The sequence below is a fragment of the Trachurus trachurus genome (genome assembly GCF_905171665.1).
Source record: "Trachurus trachurus genome assembly, chromosome: 14".
In the NCBI taxonomy this organism is placed as follows: Eukaryota; Metazoa; Chordata; class Actinopteri; order Carangiformes; family Carangidae; genus Trachurus; species Trachurus trachurus.
Window position 1 is genome coordinate 21,785,148 of NC_139903.1, and position 21,768 is coordinate 21,806,915.

The following is a 21,768-nucleotide window of genomic DNA, read 5'->3' on the forward strand; positions in this document are numbered from 1 at the left end:
TGCTGCAACCAACTAATGTTTGCATATAGAGAACCAATCACAATGCCGGCTCAGTCATGATAATGAGAATTAATAGCACGTGTAGATGTACATGTTATTATCCAGACAATGCCGCTGTGTCTCTTTGAAATTGCACTCATCATGCTTCTGTTCTGTACATTGAGTAGTAATGTTCAGTTCCAATGTAGAAGATAATGTAAGGAATGTAAAGCAGGTGGAGGTTGGTAAGTAGCATCTGTATTTCACACCACTGCTCACATCTGTTTTCTTACCTGTCATTGACTTTTTCACTGTTTGACCATAACCACATGGTTTTAGTTGTCTTGCATTAAATATACATAAAAATCCACTTTGTGTAGGATTAGAACTTTTTCTTTGGCGTCATTCAGACACTGTGGCACAAACCATCAGAGCAATCTGTTACTGTTATAATCTCTCAAACAAAATCTACATTTGGTGGCTTTAAGTGACTGACAAGTTGTTTTGGCATCCCTGGTGTAGGGGAATGATAGGAGGTGGAGCTGGAGAATACCACATTGTGAAGTGGAGGGGTTTAGAGACACAGGTACTGTATGTTTTCTGTCTACACGTGCACACTGGCGCGCGGCTGATCTACACGGCTAATCACTGCTGATACACTGTGCATCTTCAAGTCTTTTTATGTGTTTGATTTGTTTTCGTCTGTGTCCTTCCTTTGCTCGTGGGGTGTTAGGAAGAGAGAGGAGTGTGAGTGCGAGGCAGCAGCATGGAGATCAGGGCGCTGACAATCAGCACAGGAACCACAGGTGTAACGTGACAGCTGGAGCTCACGGCTGGGAAAAGAAGACATCATCAACTGTAGACGACGCTACTTCAAATTGAATAAATATACATTTATACTGCTTTTTTATTCATTAAATTGCCTTTTGGAGGACTGTAAAGTCTTTTATTTTTTAATACACATTTTTGGGCTTCTCTATGAAAATACCAATTTTTTAATTGATCTAAATAATGTGGTGTCGCAACAAAAAATACCTAATAATAACAACAAACTACAATTGTAAAGAGTAACTTAAAGACAGCCTGCCTTTTCCAATGACTTGTACATATGTGAAAACTTAGTAAAATAATGCATTATTAATTGTTAGAATAGTTTTTTTGTGATAAATTCTCTACCAGTAAATTAGATTATTTCAACACAGTTTGTTTTTGTGGCTTCAACAAAGTTGAATAAAATTACAATAATAAACCCCAGACTTCATGTGTGCAGGCCGATTTGCTCGGCGTCCTGAAGAGATCACTCACCTTAAAGCAATACTAAAGAACTTTCTGTTTTGGTTGAGTTTGGCGGCGCCTGTGGACCAAAGCGGTAGTGTTTTGCCTGAAGGGATAGTTCAACATTTTGGCAAATTGGCCCATTGCCATAATCTTTATAGTTTTAGGAGTAGGTTCGTTCCTTTAATTGTCAATGCAAGCTATTTTTAGAACAGCGTTCTAAAATCAAATACACAATCCAATAAACGGAACGTTCCGAGACAGAGTTGTTTTCGTGGTAAATTCATGGAAAACAGCTGATGCGCGTTCCTGTCAGGGGCAGTTTTTCGGCAAGCAGTCTCTGCATTTGCCTCGAAAACAACTCTGTCTCTTAACGTTCCGTTGAACTATCCCTTTAAGTTTGTCATTGTGTTTCACCTATAATACTATTCTAGGTTCTTATTATTCCCCTTTCAAACTTTATTTTTTCCCTCATCTTTGCAGCTAAGCTTTAGACTCTTATCTGCTCTGGGAACTCTTTGCCCTGCTCATTGATTTGCAGGCGACACAGTCTTCTGATCCATGACTGAAGGCAGTCTGTGTGAATAGACCAGTCTGTTTGTTAAATGCCTTTACGCCTATGGCAAAAATAATAATATTTACTTTCCTATGCATGACAATGACGCAATGCAACAGGGTAATTGCTACCATACTTTAGCATCCTCCCCTCACTCAATTGTGAATGGTGTGCTCATAACTGTTCCCTGTGCTGAATATGGGCCTCAGTGTTTACCTTAAACTGGACTCTGGCAGTGTCACTTTCTCACTCACACCCTCCTGATTACAGGGATTAAGTAGAACTCTCCATAATGCAACCAAACCCAAACTGAACAGCACTGTAGCTGACAAATATCCTGCATACAACGCCCTGCACACAATGGCAATAGAAAGTGCTTGAGTAAATGAGTCAGACCACAAATGTTGTTTAGTTAATTTGTTTCTTATCTCCATCAAGGTAGTGTTAGGTTAGCTCTGCAGCGAGTGTGACGCAGGTTCTTAATGTCTCTGTTACGGATCAAATATCCAACTTGTGTTGCCATTTCATCAATAAACATGTGGGAGAAATCTCCAAACCAGGTGTGTTTCATAAGCAGGTTGAAAGGTAGAATGGTGATGTTTGCACACTGAGAATGGAAAATACATATGAGTGTTGACACATTAAAGCAGTTTGTTGCAGCTCTGCTTGTCATCGTGGCATCTTGGGGTTCAAGGCCAGTGTGAATGTGAATTTTAACTCTGCATTTTAAATGCTATGATACATGAAAGTGAACTTTGAAGCTTAGAGGTAGAAAATAAGATGCACCAACATCAAGTGAGGTAACATTTTACAGAAATTTAAGTTGGGTAATTCAACTCTATTTGCGCTATTGTCATAAACATACTGCATTAATGCCCTTCATATTGACTGTCTTGAAAATTGAAATTATATTTCTCGGTTTGTGGCACTTTTAGTTCATTTAATTTGTTTACATTACATAAGACAGCAAATGATAAAAATACTACTTTCATTGTCAGCTTATGGTTTAATGATTTATTTGTTTTATTCAATGTAACTAGATTCAGATGTACACGCAGTAAATTTACTGTAAACTGTGAAGACTGTTTGTGTTACCACCAACACTAGTTAAAACTGGTGCGATAAACCTACGTAGAACCAGAATAAAATTCAATGGCAACTTTTGGGCATAATTATTTAAACCTGGTTTATGGGAAACAAAACTAATTTGTTGCTAATATTTACTCATCATTATTAGTATGATATAGTATGATTGAGTAAAGCGGAAGTTAGACATTTTTATCCTTTATCGTCTGTGCATGTGTGTGTTTGCTTCTTACTCCGGCAGCTTTTCCCGTCTCGTTGCAGCATCCCAGTCACACAGCTGCAGACCGGCCCAGTTCCCTTACTAGAGCAGACCTGCTCACAGCCGCCATTGTTATCCTCACACCAGTCTGATTCTGAGAGGACATGACACGAGAGTCAAGAAAGCTGACAAACAGAGCTGGAAAATATCGGCAGCATCATTCCTGCTCTTTGAATCCTTGTTGGACTTTCTGGGATTAATCATCCAGGGGGGAGAAGATGTTTTACACATGGACTCATGGTGAGAAAATACTTACCTCTCCTTCTTATAGGCCCCACGGACAGTATGTGCTCTTTATGGTCGCTGTCCTCCGAGTACATCCTTCTTTTGTGTGGACAGTTCTGCATGTACAGCACACACACAAACATTAACGCAGCCGACATTTGTTTCATTGCCACTTTCTAAATGTTTTTTTTTCCTCGTGTCTCACCACTTTACAGGCGTTTGTTTCCGAGTCACACAGGGTAACATCGCAGTGGAGGTGGACCTCATCATAATCCCCAATGAACTTGAAGACGGTGACGTGGAAGCGGCAGGTGAGAGATACGCCGTTCTCAGCCATGCCAATGGTGTTGTCCTTGATGTTTGGACACCTGGTGAGAGCCAGACATCAGCCAGACATCAAAGGAATAAACTGTGTTGAGTTCAGGTTTTCCTCTGTGTGGTGGTTTTTTGCAGCACATATTTATTCAGCAGCCACTTGAATCATCAAACTTTGCTAAATTCTTATCAAATAACTAGAAAGCTGAGGTCATATCTCAATGTTGTCCAACAATTTAAAATATTTTGATGAGGAGACTCAATTTTCTGATATTCTCATACAATGAATAATACAAATTAAACAAAACATAAAAAAGAAGTGTGTGCCCTATTTGTGGATATGTGTGTGTGTTTGAGTGCCCACCCTCTCTCTATGATGATGTAGCGGAGTCGGTCGCTGCTGTAGCGGGACGGAGTGGCCCAGCACATGTTCACTATGAGGATGAGCTGATTTTCATCTGCCCCTTCCACAAAGACGCCCACGAAGAGGATGTCCCGTGTGCTGAGCACCACCTCCCCCTCCCTGTATGGATGCCGGTACGAGGAGTTCTTGTACAGAGCCATCTTAGTGATGAAGTTCCCCTCCTGGGTCGGTAAGGTGAGGTTTATCACGCTGGAGCACAGGGGGGAGGGAAAGGGAGGATGAGTAAAAGCAGCCGACCGTGTAGTCGTGACATTTAGTTTAATCAGAGCTAAACGTATTATTGCTGCGCTCTGTCTGACCTGAGCATCGGTCTGAGGACAGTCTCCAGTGAGATCTTCAGGTCCAGTTCGTAGGCGCAGGAAAACTCCACGTTGATGGTGCGGTCTCTCGTGATGACGTTCCCTGTGTTGTTCACACTCTCTATCCAGACTGTGTTTTTGTACATGATGTGTGTACCGTTCGACTGTCACAGGGATCAAGGGACATTGAGAACATTCAGCAACAAAAAACAGAAGCAAGGATGCTTGAATGGACAGTCCACACATCACTAACCTGTTTTCATTTCATATTAGATCATTTACATGGCTGACAAGTTCAGGAAATAAACTGATTCTCTCTCCTCCTGAGTTGACACAATCCGTTTCAAACTCATTTCTGTCCATTAAATCTGCGGCTAGAGTCAGGGCCCAGTTAGCCTAGCTAGGGAAACAGCCCACTAAAACTCTGCTGTCAGTAAACATCTTGAGTCACTGTCTCTAGAAACTAAAGACCAAGTCTGAAACCTTGCCTTCAACATCATATCAAATCAGTCACCAAATCAGCCTTTTATCAATTTAAGAACATATCCAGAATTAAGGGTTTCATGTCCCAAACTGATCAGGAGAAGCTGGTTCATGCTTTCATCTCCAGTAGACTAGACTACTGTAACGGTCCCAAAAAAGCATCAGACAGCTGCAGCTCATTCAGAACGCTGCAGCTCGAGTTTTAACCAGAACAAAGAGATCAGATCACATCACCCCAGTTATTAAGACCTTACATTGGCTCCCAGTCAGCTACAGAATAGATTTTAAAGTTCTGCTACTGGTTTACAAATCACTGAATGGTTTAGGTCCAGAATACATGAATGACATGTTAGAGTATAAACCCAGTAGAGCTCTGAGATCTACTGACTCAGGCCAGATAGTGGAGCACATCAAACTAGACATGGTGAAGCAGCATTTAGCTGTTATGCTGCACACAACTGGAACAAACTACCAGCAGAACTGAAATCAGCCCCAACTGTGAGCAACTTTAAACTTTATCCATTTTCTTTTCTTCTACTTTTTTATTTTCCTTTGTTCTTGCTTTTAACTCTGTTTTATGTTTACTTTTTTATTTTTTTAAAATTGTTTGTTTTTATGCTGTTTTATGCTGTTCTTTTTAAATGTTTTGTCTTTATGTAAAGCACATTGAGTTGCCTTGGTATGAAATGCGCTATATACGTAAATAAAGATGCCTTGCCTTACCATGTCTCTTGTAAAACAAAAACTACAGACAAAAAAAACAAACAAGTATTTGTACTCCTGAAGAAAGACCATGAAGTAATGTCAGTTCACTCACCTGTACAATGGAGCCGCAGTGTCCCTTGGTGTTGTTGATGTGGAAGGAGATGAAGTCCTCTCCCTCGATGCCGGCGCAGTGCTCGTCGTTGATCCTGACGTCCTCTCGTTCGAAGCCCAGCTGGAAGAGCTTACACTTGGAGATGGAGACCTCCATCTGCGCGTGCTTACAGGTCACCTCGGCCTGTATGATGTCATCATCACCTGCCACAGGTAAACATCACATTTACTCCACTGTAAGTGCACAGGAAGGTCAATGATGATAATAAAAAAATAAAAACAAAAATGCTTAGTAAAAGTTAGTGAACACAAAGTTTTTTCCCCCTCAACTTCATTCTACCATTTATCTACCACCACTGCGATAACCAGGATGTTAAATTGTTTCATTCAGAGTAGCCATTTCCAGAGTTTAAATGAATTGACTTTCTATGGTCTCAGAAACGACAAAGTACAGTTTAAAAAGGGGCAGCAATATGATTCTGACAACAGAGCCAAGTAAAACATGGCTGATACAATCAGTCAATTTCAGCTTATCACTGATATGAGCATCGGCTTCTTTATAAGATGGTAAACAACAATAAAATAGTACCGATTATTGTATTTTTCGAAAAAGGAAAAGATGTTTATCACATATCTCGGTACAATGTCCTAAATAACCCAAAAATGTGTATATTAAAAAAAATGAATACAAATTGATGTAAGATTATAACATCAATAGTATTTACAACTGTCGTCTAGTTGCTGAATGTTAAAGAGTATTTTGATATTATTAATTTATTAACCGCATGACACTATTTGATATATGATATATGTGGAGGACATCTTGGTGCCGTCCTGTGAAGCCCTCACCTCCAGTGGAGGTGGGTAGTTCTGGACAGCCACACAGGTCTCCTCCGTTCTCCAGCTCACAGGTAAAGTTTGTGCAGATCTCTCCTGCACAGGGGTCGTAGATCCATTCTGCTAAAGACAGGTCCACACACAATGTTAACTGTCACACACACGCGGCTCTGTTAAACATCGATGTACAGTTTTCTGACTGATCAGGTGAGAAAAAGGACAGTGTTAAATTTCTGGTTTCACTTTTGTTGTAGTGGGTCTTGGGAAGAGTTCAAATGAAAATACTGAGTTTGAGTGTGCAAGAATCAAAATCAGTATTTGTTTTAAACAACGTGGCCAGTGTCTCGCGGTGCCCTTACAGCAGTTCTCTTGGGTGATCCACTTGGTGGTGAGGGTGCCCAGGGAGCGACAGGCCTCGGCGTAGGCTGCCAGTGAGCCGCAGACCTGAGCCTTTCGGTGATTGTAGCAGCCGTCCAGGTAGCAGGACTGGTAGAAGGGCCGGGGGTCCAGGAGGCCGTGGCAGGGCTGGAAGAAGCCCTTCAGCTGGGTGAGCTTCTGACAGGCGTCCTCACCCTGAAGCGTCAGCACGGCTGTGTTGTCACAAGACTGGGCCAGAGCCACGTACTGGGTCTCATCGCAACTAGAGAGGAAAGACAGATAGTTAACAGACAGACAGACAGTTTTGCTATCTGCAAAATATGGGGACTTAGTGTAGTATTTATGGACTCAAATTGTCAGAAACTAAGTGAGTACTACTCCAGTGAATAGTCTGTTCCAATACAGTCCGTGTATGCGGCTTTTGAGTGTTGGGTTAGTGAATGTGGGGGATGAATTGTATAAACAACATGAGGTGTTAAATCAATGGGTACCTGCAGAGGGTGCTCTCTAAGCTACTGGTCAGGTCCCTTAGAAAAAGAAGCCAGTGAACCTGAGTGTATCTAAAGTCATCCACAAAATTTCCCTTTACTTCTACTTCTTTTCTTCAACAGACCATATATCAATCAGATGCAACTTTAGCATTCTTTAAGAGAGAATTTAAAAGATATTCAGGCTCATCTTGGTTCTGTTTTGGTTTCTGCGGGTGGAGGTATCCTCTTAGGTTCCTGGATGTTTCACTTTCACCAGCCAGTTGTAAAAGTGAACCCTTTTGTACAGGCCAGGAAGTGAATATCAGAGCATTTTTAGTTACACCCTCAATTGCTGGAGAAATTGTTGAGGAGACACTAGAGAACCAAATGGATAAGGTACAGTAAATGAGATAAAAGAAGCTAGAAAGACTGCTGCTTAGTTGGGTAATGTCTCTGTATATTTGTTAGATCATTTTCAGTCTGCAAAAGGTTTCACAAGAACAGGTTGAGTAGACAGTGCCTGTGCCGGGCCTCACCCACCTGTTCTGCATACCGTTGGTCTTCCAGCTCTGGGCCAGCTCCAGGGCGCTGACAGCCGGCTTGCCTCTGGAGGTGATGTAGTCGTCGCTGGGGTCTCCGTTGTAATTCCCACAGAGCCCACACACCTTGTTCTGCAGCCTCTGGCCCATGGTGATGCTCAGCGTGTTAAAGCGGTTGTATCGAACCTGGATGTCCTGGGGTGTGTCAATGACGATGAAGCCCTCGGATGAGGACAGACGCGTCATGAGCCCAGTTAGAAACGGCACAGATACTGGTGTGCCATTGACCTGGGAACAGACAGGACACAGTCGCAACTTAGATTCATTCATTTTCATTAACACATCATTAAAATTAGACTTGACGCTCTCACCTAAAGTTTGACTGTCAGTAAAATGAGAACAGAATTAGTGTTATACAGATTGAGCATTAAATATATACGTATATTTACTCTTTTTTTGTGAACAGTAAATATGCAGGGAAAAATAAAAAGTGATAATATTTCTTTGTGTCAGAGGGAAAGATTACTTCCTTGTCAAATCATTGATAGAAAACATTTGGGATTAGGGATTGTATAAATTGTTTTCATACACTCTAAAGATATCACCGAGTGGCAGCATGTAAGAGAGAAGAAAGGAGACTGCTTCAAGCAAAGATTGTGACAATCTGATATGGAACCATAATTACTCTGTGCTTTGGTGAATATGACCTGAGCCACTTAAAGGCACTTGTACTGATTCCGACATGGTTCTTAAGGAAATTTAAAAAAATCTTTTAGTCAATGGCTCAGTTAGATCGAGGAGGATTAAGACTCACTGGGAGCCATAGTTAGAGGTAGTTAATGACCTGCTGATTACCTCTGTGAGTGGACTCTCAGTAGAACGATGTGGCCTAAAGCCAGAACTGAAGGATATCTAACAGACTATTAGTGCAAGGGTAATTGGTAAATTGGACTTCAAGCACTCTTTCAAGTAAGAAAAGGGAGATTTGAACTGGATCTGTTTGTTTAGTTTCTCAAGGAGAAGTTTGATAAAGACGTCTTTGACCACAGGCAGCACAAAGCCAGAGGAAAATAAGATGGTAATATATACAAAAAGAAATCTCCTAATAGAGATAATAGTTCTATTAAACCGAGATGGGCTATGTTGGGAAGAAGGAAGTAATACAATATCCCATTATCTGTTAAATGCTGTGGTTGGTTTCTTTGTCTCTCTTCCACTTGGTGCTGACAAGATAGACTTGATTTATAGGAACTTATTCTGCTGGCTGATGAGAGCTGTGAGGATAAATCACAGCATTAAAGCAGCAGGTGATAAAACTAAAAGACAATGAGCTGAGAGATGCTACAAGGCTCTATAGAAATTAAGCCAATTCTCTCTCATTCAACTCTTATAATCAGTCAACTGGTGTTTTCGGTTACCAGTCAGATCTCGTTGTGATCCCAACCAGCCAGTCATATTGAGCCAGTCAAACTTTAAAATCTGTTCTCCTCTCTCCGGCTGTCATCTGTACTGCTGTGCCTCCACATTCACTTCAGGTCTACATATCCAGGTGAAGATCATTGAACTGTGCTGCTCATCCGCTTTTCATATGGTGAGGCTATAATGGCGTCTAATTGCCAAAGACTCACATCTCTCTCTCACTTTCCCACTCTTGTTTTTCTCACGGCAATAAAAGTTTACTTGTTAAATCAGAATGAAGTCTCTTTTGATTGACCTGATGCCATGATGTAGGGTGATAGTTCTACATGAGCAAAACCTTTCAATCACATGTAGCTCAGTGATGCATCATCAATATTGACTATTGATTAATGCAGTTTTGACAGGAAGTCATTTTAGGGGTTTAATTTTAAATCTAAGAGCATAATAATGGTTAATCAGTAATTTCCAATATTTGGCTGAAAAACTATAATCAATAATTCACATGGTTTAATACTTCCCTCACCTTGATAGTGCTGCCAGAGATGAGTATATTCTCCTCATTAATGTAAAGGTAGACATGAGAAATGGTGGTGAGGTTGGGCGTGCTCCATTTATCGAAGTTGGCAATGAGCTGGAAGGAGAGGTCCGGCAGCTTGTGACAGTTGGTAGACAGGACGAAGGAGCAGGAGGCCGGAAGCCGCAGCGACGCCCCGTCGAAGGTTCTGAAGACTCCACCGCCTGACGCTACACAGTGTTGCGAGCGGCGCGCGAAGCAGCCCCGCACTCCGTAGCGCAGGGTGCACTCTTCTTCCGCCTTGCAGCGCCTCGGGTCGCATTGGATCAGGTTGCGTCCGATGCACTGGCAGCGTTTGGTACAGTCACCGTTCCAAAACAGCTGTTTGGGCTGAAGTAAAGAAGTTAGTCCACTGAAAAGAGGCTGTCAATGAAAACATTGTTTAAAAAAAAAACTGTAACTGTGGCATGAATGTTTATAGAGGGTTAGAGCTCTTAGTGAGGGAACAGTTATTCACATTGGACTTTGAAATGATGATATTTTCCTTTATTTTCAAATGTCTAATTAATGAATTGTCTCATAAAAATGTGAAAGAAATAAAACAGACCGACATCTATCATGGAAATAATTGGTAGTTGCAGTCCTATCCAAAGCAAATATTTACATGAACATGATTCAGACTTTTTCCCCCTCCACACACCATTCCCCCTCTTCACGGGATGTTTCATGGTCCGATTATGCATAATGCATCTGACATTAAACTGGAAGAAAATGAAGCTCACATGTGTTAAAGGTGAGGATAGTTTGTAAAACCAGCCTCACTGAGTGTTGCTGGTGTCACTGCCATTATGTACTGTGACTGACTAGGCTAAGGAAGAGATTAATTAAACAGACATATGGTGCTGGATGTAACACTGACCTCATAGTATTTGCCATCCGTGTAGCAGCCACAGTTCTGAGGCAGGATGCAGCTCTTGCCATTGAGCACGTAGCCCTGGTCACACTGGCAGCCCTCCACACAGTCCTGGCTGCAGTCCCTCTGGCCCCGGGCTGGGGCGCACTGAGGCGGGCAAACCGACATGCAACTGGAGTAATGGCTGTTAGGTGGACAGCTCTGGACTGGGAGCAGGCAGGTTGGCAAAGATATTAGCTAATCATTGTACCGACCAGTGTACACACAGGAAATGTTACAGTGTTAATAAGTGTTGATTTTTCAAAGGGAAATATTTGTGGACAATATTTGAGGGAGGCTCATTTGTCCACATGGAGAACTCATGTGACTCCACAACCGCTGTTTCAAAGAGCTCAACACTGTGAGAAACAACAGGTTGAAAATAATGCAAGTCTCATATAAATGGACATATAGCTTCATTAGCATAGCTTAGCATAAAGACTAAATATCACAACCAGCACAATAAAAATCACAAATTAACACATGGATCTAATTTGATTAATCCCCATTAAAATATAAACTGTGATTGCTATTTATATAATTGCATATTTTAGATGTGTTAATAGAGTTATGAAATTTCAGTGATTTATATATTCATTCAGTGTTCAGATGCTTCAAACTCAGTAAAATACAGGTCAACCAAATTTGTTTTTTAGGTACTTATTACATTGAAAAATCTAATTTAGATAGATAGATAGATAGATAGATAGATAGATAGATAGATAGATAGATAGATAGATAGATAGATAGATAGATAGATAGATAGATAGATAGATAGATAGATAGATAGATAGATAGATAGATAAAACTTTTAATGGTACCATAATCTGAAGAAACAGTTCCTATTAAAATGCTGACAGTGTGTTCTGTGGGTTATTCACACCAACTAAGGACATTTTAAAGTTTTGCAGCAGTGTGAGAACCACAAACACACTCTGTTCACTTCCACTGTATTGTAGTGGATGTAGGAATCTCAGAGATAGAGATGATGAAACTATCTGCATGGGTAAATAACATTCATAGCAATACAAGGACCACTGCAGAGATAATCAAGGTGAGCCCAGACTCACCACATGGTGTGTCACTCCTCCAGCCAGTGACAGATACTCCCTGGGTCTGACAGGTGCTGGCATAGATCTGCAGCCAATTGCAGATTGTATCCTGAGCTCCCTGGTCCAAACAGGTGTCCTGCAGACAGCTTTGATAAAAGAAGGCTGGTGCCACCTTGCTGTGACAGCGTGCAAACACACCTCCTCTATCCACAATTAGCCCGCACAGCCTCACCGCCTCGGGCTCCACAAACACATACAGCCCGTCCCCGATGTGGAAACGTATGCCTGTGTTTACGTTGTTCGCCATGTCGTCTGCCCCCATGTTCAAGTTGGCATCAGCCACAGTGAGAGGGGCGTCGTTTTGCACGCTTTTCTCTCCCAGGCCACAGCGCGGGCAGGAATCTCCACAACCCACCTGGCAGAAGGTGTCCCTCTCTGCCCAGGCCATGCCCCAGTCAGTGGTGGTAAGGGTGGGTGGAGATAAGGGCATGCCTTGGCACAGGCCGCAGGAGGCGTTGTAGAGGTCGCGGGGCAAAGTCAACAGGAGGAGAGTGTTCCAGTCAAAGGCCACCTTCAAGCCAAAGTCTGTCTCCAGAATGAGCTGCATGCCCAAGGTGAAGATGTTGACCTTTCCTGGGCCCAGCTTCAGAGGAAGGTACAAACGCTCCTTATTGACCTGAGTGAGGAGAAATTCAAAGAGACGGGCTTTAGTTTGAACAGGTTTCACCTCCCTTCAGCTGACACATATTCCTATGTTAAGTGTTTAAGTACCAGTGTAGAGTTTCTAATCCAAATGACCTGCATATTTTCAAAGTATGTGGGGAAACCCAGGTACCACTGGATGACAAAATAAAGAGCTCCTGTGTGTTTCTCATATAATTGAAATGAAAGCTGGGGAAAACACAGAAACATAAAGTATGGGGAAAAAAAGTGTGTGAGTGTGTACGTGTGTGTGTGAGGGAGAGAGAGAGAGAGAGAGAGAGAGAGAGAGAGAGAGAGAGAGAGAGAGAGAGAGAGAGAGAGAGAGAGAGAGAGAGAGAGAGAGAGGGAGTGTGTTGGGTAATGTGTGTCATTTCTGTTCTCACTCAGATCTTTTAGGCAGTTTGTGAACCCAGTCCAAATGTCGCTCAGGGTCGGGGTTTTGTCTGAGCCAAATCCAGCCCGATAAAAGATGCCCATTGAAATTAGATCCACCTTAAGCCAATCAAAGAGGAATTTACCCTCTGACTGGTTATTCTATCGGCTTGATTAGAAATAACATGTCCTCACATAAAAATAAATAAATTCAACCTTCACAGGTCATGCGAAAAATTAAATCATAAATATCCACTGAAAAAACCTCTGCCAAGGCCAAATAATCCTACATATCTGTCAGATCCAGTTCATACATAATAAATATGACAACATTTCTACATCAAGAGCCAAATGTTGTTTCCTGAGACTTTTAAAAGGGTAAAAAAAATGGCATATCTTATGGAAAGTGGGGAACCTGAACTGGCACCAAAATTCAGTGGGTTCTTTCAGTGCCAATGCCTCACCCCTCTATCCAGGTAACCCCAACAGAATAAAAAAAATTGTAGGACTTTGTGTGCTTACCGTAACAGTGTTTTTGTAGGTTTGAGAAACTTCAATCTCATAATTGTAGACCTCCAGTACAAAGCCCCTCACCCAAATCGCCTGGCCTGTGTCTCTCTCCTCATTACGAGCTGCCAGTTTGAATTGAGGAAACAATCCAGTGATTGCTGCTTGGTCCCCTTGCTCTCTCCCACAATTGGTGGTGGCCATCCTAAGAGTGCAAGAGCTCTGAAGCTCAAATGGTACATCACCAAATGGGAGAAAATGTCCATAACCAGCAGCCACACACAGGGCCTCGGTGCGCGGCTGGCAGAAATACAGGCCGTCACTCTCCTGGCAGTACTCCTCAAGGCGACAAGGTGCGAGCTGACAGTATACACTGTTGTCAGAGCCGTTGCAGTAGCAGCGCTCCTGGCATTCCCAGTCGGTCCAGAAAGTCTGATTAGTGGCCAGCTGGCGCCCGTGGCTCATGCAGCCACAGTCACTGCGTGCCACACACAGACCGTCCCGCTGTGCGAAGCCCTCCTCACATTGACACCCCTCTTGGCATGGCAGAGGACATGGCTCTTCAGGTTCATCCAAGTTGGCACAGGTCAGAGGGCAGGCGCCGGTGCACTCATCAAAATGACTGTTCTCAGGACAGGGAAGAGCTGAGACAGAAGAGTGGAGGAAGAAACAGAGAAGGTCAAATTCATATTAGTAGAATAATCCAATCCAATCCATGTAGGACTAAAAAGTGATTTTAAGTTAAAGTTGAAGTTAACGTTGTTAATGACAAACAGAAGTAGAAAAATAAAAACTTTGTTGCATATGAACAGCCAGTTGTGAGGTTGATGATGCTATTACTGTGATTTGAGAAGTTTCACTACATTTTCAAACTGTGTTGTCACTAGGGATCTGAGTAACTATTGTAAATCCAATCTAATCTTCAGAATGGTTTTTTTTTCAAGCCCTAGGGTGTGGTTTTGATGGAATACACCTTTTAACAAAAGAGTTAAATATCAATTCATTACTATGACCAGTGGTGAAATCAAAGTACAGTAGAATCTTAGTGGATCTTTACACACAGATAATTTAATGTGTTCACCTCAGGTCTAATTAACTGCAAGTATGCAATATTGCATAATTGGAGCTATCATTAATTAATATTATTTGTATTTTTGCTGATATTCCAAACAAATATGGCTGCTGTGGGAAGGTCTGCAAATCTTAATTAGGGATAAGGAGAAATCAGGGATCTGATGCTAGCATGCAAGCAAGATATTTACACATTTTGACATTATTTGAAACAAAGCTGCAGAGGTAATTAAAAAAAAATCCTGTTCCCAAATTGAAGGATGAAAACATATCCTATACCAAACAGACACTGTATTGATAGACATTTTACTTTTCGATGGTTGTGAACTAGCTTGTTTACCAAGATGCATGATAATGATGATTTGGATTTGTTGGGACATTTTTCTGTTGGGAGAGTCAGGATGAGTGTTTAAGCCTGAATTAAAGCCTGGTCCTTTAAAGTACAGCTGTATCTACTCACGGCAATTGGTGGCACTCCTCCAGGAAGCCAGTCCGACTTGAGCATCCTGACAGGCACTGGCGTAAGCTTGAAGCGAAGAGCACAGGGCTGAATGGTTCCCCTCCTTTACACACATGTTATACAAGCAGTTTCTGAAGAACGGCGAAGGGTTGACCACAGCGTGACACGCCAGAAATGAACTATTCCCTGGGTCGTTGATGTTGCCGCACATCCACGGACTCTGGTAGAGACGCAGGTCTGTGCACATGCGATACAGGTCATCACAGTCACCATTGCAGGTGAGGTCGTCGGCAATGGCACGCCAGCCCTCTGTAAACTGTTCAGCTGAGTCCGCATGACGTCCATTAGGGAGGCGGAGGTCATCAGTGGCATTACGATTGAAGACACCACACAGACCACAAGTGACATTGTAGAAGAGGGTGGAGAGGGAGATGTTGAGGAATCCCTGCCGTGCGTAGTGGACACGAAGCAGCCCACGGGACTCTACCACTGTGGTGTTGCCTGGTGCTTTGTAGATCATCATTGTCTCCATTGGATGGACGTACGGAAGCCCCACCTGCTCACCATTCACCTGGAACACAAAGAAATAAGTGATAGCCATAGACATTTAGCATCTGAAAAAACAAAAACAAAAAAAACAAACAGTATACTAACCTTCACTGTGTCGAAATCTGTCCCTCCCACCTGAGCTTCCAGGTTAGCCACCCTAACTACCACAGGTCTTTTCCAATCAGGGCCTTTGTTGACCAGCCGTCGGCCTATCTTCACCTCCACCAAGGAAGCATTAGCCGGCACTGCACCGCACAGCTTCAGCAGGTAGTAAGAGCTGTCATCTGGGAACAGCAGGAAGGTGCCGTCAAAGGAGGATGTGACCGAGTTCTGGGTGACTGAACACACTCCCTCCCTCCGAGGGTAGCAACCCAGCAGGCCCACCTCCGCCACACACACCTCTCCTTCCTTACAGGACTCATTGAAGCAGGATACTTCCCCGGCAGGCCCGCAGGAGCAGCGGAGGGTGCATTCACCTTCTTCACCACTGGTGCCTGCCCAGAAAGTGTCATTGAGGGGGTAATAGAGGCCGTTATGCTCGCAGCCACAGTCTTCACGCTGTACACAGCGGCTGCCACTGAGGACATAGCCCGGGTCACACTGGCAGCCCTCGGTGCAAGGGTGGGCGCAATACAAGGGAGCTGTGAGGTCCGAGCAGGAGGCAGGGCAGGCACTTGTGCACACTTGGTAATGGCTGGACCCTGGACACGACAAAGCTGAGAGCCAATAGGAGAGAAGAAATTATGTAAGACGGCACAAACAAACAAATGTAAGATGAAGAGTTGTGCTATCAAACAGAGTCTCACCACAGAAGGTGCGAGATCTCCAGGGTCGTATCGTGACGCCCAGGGCCTGACAGGCCAGAGCGTAGGCCTGGATGGCCTGGCAGAGTGTGGTAATGTTATCCCTGTTGCTGCACATGTCATATACACAGCTATACACAAAGGCTGTGGGGTCCACCACAGCTCTACAGTCCCTGAAAGGTCCATCGGTTTTGTTGATGAGCCCACAGTAGTCTGAGCGAAAGTAGAAGGCTTCAGTGAACGGGTCACACACACTGCAGTTCTGGGCACAGCCGTCAGTACAGCGCCAGTCTGTGTCCTCTGCTCTCCAGCTGCCCCCCAGCTCCACCACACTTTCTGCTAGAGAGCCGTCAGGTAGCACAGGATCATCGGCAGGGTCATCGTTATAGTTGCCACAAAGGCCACAAGTGTTGTTGAAGTAGGAGCTGGGTAGGGAGATGGATGCATAGTGTTGGCCGTCATAGGTTACCAACAGTCCAAAGTCGGTTTCTAGGGCAATGGCCACCCCAGACTGATACACCCGGACAGCACCAAGCTGGAGTTGCACAGGTAAGGTCTTCATCAAGCCATCCACCTAGAGACAGGGACAGAGGGAAATTCAGAAATAGAACAAAGGATGCCGTTCATACCTAGGCAAATTTAAAATACTCTCACTTGAAACATGTTTTTGATCATCAGCTTATGGTCAGATATTTCAAAAAACATCAAGGAAGAAGCATCGACGAGGTAATGAGTAATCAACTCTTCCAAGAGGTTAACCAAGATGCAAACACTGTTTGAGATATTAAGGAGTCTCACCTGGACTGCTCCTAAACTGCCTTTGGGTAACAGGATTCGGTGACCGTACACGTCCACTGTGACATCCCTGAGCCAGGACACTGAGGCCATGCCACGGTTCTCATTCTTGGCCTCCACACTGAAGTAGGGCAGCCCTGCCACCTCCCAGCAAGGCCGAGCCAGCAAGTAGGAGCAGGTGCCCTGGAAGTGGTAGAGGAAGCCGTCGAAGGTGTGGTAATGAGGGTCACCGAACACCACACATGTGCTGGTGCGGGTGGGCTGGCAGTAAAAGGCCCCTTCCTGCTGCTCGCAGGTCTCCAGCTGACCACATGGGGCCTCTTGACACTGAACATCGTTGTCAATATCAAGGCAGCGGCATCTCTGGGAGCACTGGTCAGACAACCAGAAGATTTCCCCTCGTCTGTAATAACGCCCTGAAGAGCATGCGGGAAAAACAGATGGGGGTTTTTTATTCCAGATTTTCATAGACCATTCTTGTATTTGCTGAACTGAAGACGCTGTAGGTGCTATGATTAACCTTTATAGACATCATCATCTGTGTATGACGTTAGAACTTACCATTGTAACTGCAGCCGTTGGCTGGATCTATCAGTTCAGTGTCTACGCGGAAGAACCAGCGCCCGGGAATATTCACGTTGGTCGACTGCTCAATGTTCACTACATCGTTTGACCGTGATCCTGGCAGGTTGAAGAAGTGACCAATGTCTCCGCCATTAAAACCTGACTGAAAATGGGGAACGGTGTGAGGAATGTGAGGTTGAATATTTATCAAAATACCATTAATTATTACCATTATTATTATCATCATCATCATCATCATTAATGAAATGATCTTGTGGCCACTGTGAGAATACCTGAGCTGTTGTCCCACCCAGTCCTGTCAGTGGATCTCCACCACTGGCTGTGCCCGTGCTCCATGTGATTTCTCCATAGTTGAACATACTAAACGACGTTACGCCATCGGAGATTAATACAGTTTGGAATGTGTTCACCTGGTAACCAAACAAGAGGATTAAAATGATGTTACAAAGAGGAAAAAAAGTCCATCCATTATAGAACTTTAATAAAAGAGAGAAATACTATAAAGAAGACCAATTCTCTCAACATTTAATATATTATGTTGTCCACCCATCATCTATATGGTTTGTCCATGCAGGGTCGTGGGGAAGCTGGAGCCAGCTGCCACAAGTACACCCTGGACAGGTTTCCAGTTGATCGTAGGGCCGTCACATAGAGACATTCACCTATACGGGTAATTTCGAGTCGCTAATCAACCTTATGTACATGTCTGGACTGTGGAAGGAAGCTGGAGAACCCCAAGTGAACCTATGCAGGAAATGGGAGAACATAGAAACTCCACCAGGAAAGGCCCCAGGCCTGGGAATCAAACCCAGAATGTTCTTGCTGAGAGGCAACAGTGCTAACAACTGCACCTCCATGTACACATGTGTGTTTATGTGGCTACTGCCATGTGATGTGCTGTTGAGGCTGTCGTTGTTATGTGAATGTCTGTACCTGCACCGACGCTCTTTGCAAATGAAATAAGGTGATCTTGATTTGAGATGATTGAGATGTCAGCAGTTTTCTGTTCAGAGGGCTGAACACATTGGATCTTTCTCCATACAACATAGAGCTAAAACTGATTTTGTTTCGAAATTAACACTGAAAACATTTTTTAAGGTATGAAAGCTTGATATGATTTGATGTGACTTTACTGGGGTTGTCTGGCTTCCTCCATAGAAGGTGACTTGGTGCCATGTTGCGATAAAGACCCAGGCGGCGGTGAAGGTGGGCATATTTTTGAAGTACTTCCGGACATCTTGTGTTGCCCTTTCCAGTATTTCTTGCTCAGTCGACTCCCTGTAGTAGACGTCTCCACGGATGCCATTGTGCACATCTGCCCAGAGTGGAGCGATGAACGATCTGCTGTCACTCAGGGGAAAAGCTTCTGGTGTGAACTGGCTGACCTGCACATGGAAGGAGATCACCCCATTGTTGTTGACCTGTGGACAGAAAGAAAACGCTTGTGTTTAAAGCATCACAGGCTGATGGAGCATAGCTTTCTGTCAAATAGTAAGAGCATGTTCAAGGCTTACGTAGATGGAACGGTAGGGGACATTGAAGAAAACAAAGGGAATGAGCAAAGTAATTTCCAGAGAACTCCCATCATCCATCTTGGGGGTCTCTAGATCCCTATGGCCGGGTCCATATGGATACAGGATATCCTGAGCACTTGCTAAAAATGAGAATAAAACATAAAAGCTCATTAAAAAGTTTGACTTTTTTTGACACCTAAAAGATGAAAAAAATGTTGTGATACTGAATTATATCATCGTACCTCCTGTCTGTGCAAAGATGCTGAACAGGTGGAGCAGAATGACTGGACAGCCTGGCCTGACCATTCTAAGAAAACAGAGTGAGATTAGACATCGTATTGCACTAACATTACTTTATCTGTCTTAAATTCGTGGAAACGTGGGCAGATTTGAGTCATTTTACAATTACTCATAAACAAGGCTGTTAGCAAAAACGGAGAGGATGGAGAGTCATCAAAGCAACGTCTCCTTACTTCTTTAAGATCAGGCTCCCAGGTCTCCCCTGAGGAGTCCTGAAAAGGCCCCATTATGCATGCCAGAACAATGTGTCAGGATCACATTTGCCTTACAGTCCCATGTGACCCCGGCAACAGCGAACTACAGGCCTCTCTGTGCCTTCGTTCCCTGCAGGTGATCAAACTGGGTCTCTGTGTCTGCAGCAGCAAGGCTGCTTAGGACCTCATTACCACTTCTGTTTGGGAACCATCCATGCCTTGTTGGCTGAAGAGAGAAGAGCATAAACACTGGGGCACTAATGGCTTTAAGTGAGCAGGTTTGAATTGCCAAGGTCCTTGCAGTGGCCCTTTGGGGCTGTTCAGTGCCTGGTTTGGCAAGATTCCCATCGGCAAAGTAGAATGTACAGCCAAGTTTTACAGTCACCATATGGCACTAATCTTCATTGTTTGATGAAATACAATGAAACTTCACACAGGACATAAAACTTAACCTTGATACTGACATTCTGCCTTTCTCAATCTAAACTGTCACCTTTTACTGTGTCATTTCAGACTTAACCAAATTTAGTCAGATGATTTTTAGGTGAAAGAATTAACCATAATGTTTCAAGTATGTATTAGTTTGTCAACAAAATAATGAATAAAAAACATATTCTGACACTTTAGAGATGTGATGAGGGGTGACCATCTGGCCTCCTGCTACCTACCAGCTGTTTTTTCTGGGCGTCCCAGAAATAACATGTGAACTTCAGCAAGCCTTTTAAAATTCACCACTGAGCGTACCTGTACCTGAGCGATTTATAGATACAGTATATATAAATACTTTTGAAATAAATTTCAGTTACTGGGTCAATATCTATAATCAACTGTAATGTTGATTTGGCTGTGGGCAAAATTAAGGTTTATTTGTTTTGGCTTCTCCTGCATTCATGTTTGGATCTTCCAGAACATCATAATATAAATACACATTAAAGTGAGAATAACAGGTGTATCTGTTGACCTCAAGTTGCCAGTTAAAACCCTGAAAACGTTAGTAAGTGGACTCTTTCGTTTCGATTATTTTGTCAGACCACAGGTGTGTGGTTACATCTAAGTGTGGCTGATCTTGTACACTTGAACTGGCCAATTAAGTGTTATTTAAAAATACTACAGTGGTGCTGCCATCTTTGTTCGATTTTTTTTTTTCAATCTGGACTTTGGTTTGATTTCTGACTGAGTCTATGTATACACAGCCAAGACTGCCAGTACTGATGCACAAGGTATGTGAGGTCAATTGGATTCTTCCTTCTAATCTCTAATTTCTATTGATGTGTAAGTTCTTTTCAGCTTGTTGGTAAATTGTGTTCAGGTGTGCCAAGGTTAGTGGGCACTGCTGAGAGAGGTCTGCTGTAATGTCATCAGCCTCTCATCATACACTGTCAACTGAGAGATTAACACAATTGCTCTTTTGACTCTTGTAACTCACCATCTTATCTGACGGGCATTAACTTGGTGCCTTTTAGCGGGGCAATTAAGATAAAGCCCCATAGAAACTAAAAGATGCAGTACACTTTGACATGTTTATCTCTGAGGTGAACAACTCAACCAGAACGATATTCAGTTGTGTAGATGGATTTAGAATTCCACTGTGGTGAAAATACTACAATTAACATGAACAGTAAAAGCAAATAAATGTCAATGACCTGTCAGTGTCAGACTAAATTCTAATATTAGTAGAAAGAGTAGAAAAATCACAATCATGGGCTTGGAACAAACACCAAGGGTCAAAAGAAAAATGTTAGAGGTCCAAGATAAAGGAAAGAAATATTCATCAGGTTGTGAAAAATTCTCACTCTTAATATCTAGCTCTTTTTAATTTACCTGCTTATTACTCAAATTTACACTTTCACCTTGAGTTGAAACAGACATAATCATTTCAATGTTAAGGGTCTGCCTGTGTGCAACGACAGGATCACTAACAATGATTAATATTAATAATAATAATAATAATAACATTGCCATTTAGGCGATGCCATTTAGAGATGCTATCCAAACCGTAATAAATTGTGTGACATAACCGACATGTAGGAAAAGTCCA

The 21,768-nt window shown here is 43.0% G+C and overlaps 1 protein-coding gene across 1 annotated transcript in view; it reads right to left on the reverse strand.

Annotated features, from left to right (window-relative positions):
- Positions 1–639: 639 nt before the first annotated feature.
- The window catches only part of tecta (tectorin alpha), a 42,026-nt gene continuing 20,897 nt past the window's right edge, over positions 640–21,768 (reverse strand). Inside the window, exons 9-31 of the mRNA XM_083987371.1 lie at positions 19,479–19,543; positions 19,237–19,376; positions 18,856–19,143; positions 17,995–18,132; positions 17,699–17,864; positions 17,141–17,553; positions 16,346–16,916; positions 15,645–16,255; positions 14,991–15,561; positions 13,475–14,103; positions 11,897–12,554; positions 10,794–10,993; positions 9,884–10,264; positions 7,943–8,229; positions 6,914–7,194; positions 6,567–6,677; positions 5,719–5,921; positions 4,419–4,582; positions 4,060–4,308; positions 3,586–3,748; positions 3,412–3,496; positions 3,130–3,249; positions 640–812 (exon numbers count right to left, since the gene is read on the reverse strand). Of these exons, the coding sequence (XP_083843497.1) occupies positions 709–812; positions 3,130–3,249; positions 3,412–3,496; positions 3,586–3,748; positions 4,060–4,308; positions 4,419–4,582; positions 5,719–5,921; positions 6,567–6,677; positions 6,914–7,194; positions 7,943–8,229; positions 9,884–10,264; positions 10,794–10,993; positions 11,897–12,554; positions 13,475–14,103; positions 14,991–15,561; positions 15,645–16,255; positions 16,346–16,916; positions 17,141–17,553; positions 17,699–17,864; positions 17,995–18,132; positions 18,856–19,143; positions 19,237–19,376; positions 19,479–19,543 (6,598 nt within the window). The 3' untranslated portion in view covers positions 640–708. The remainder of the gene's footprint in view (positions 813–3,129; positions 3,250–3,411; positions 3,497–3,585; positions 3,749–4,059; positions 4,309–4,418; positions 4,583–5,718; positions 5,922–6,566; positions 6,678–6,913; positions 7,195–7,942; positions 8,230–9,883; positions 10,265–10,793; positions 10,994–11,896; positions 12,555–13,474; positions 14,104–14,990; positions 15,562–15,644; positions 16,256–16,345; positions 16,917–17,140; positions 17,554–17,698; positions 17,865–17,994; positions 18,133–18,855; positions 19,144–19,236; positions 19,377–19,478; positions 19,544–21,768) is intronic.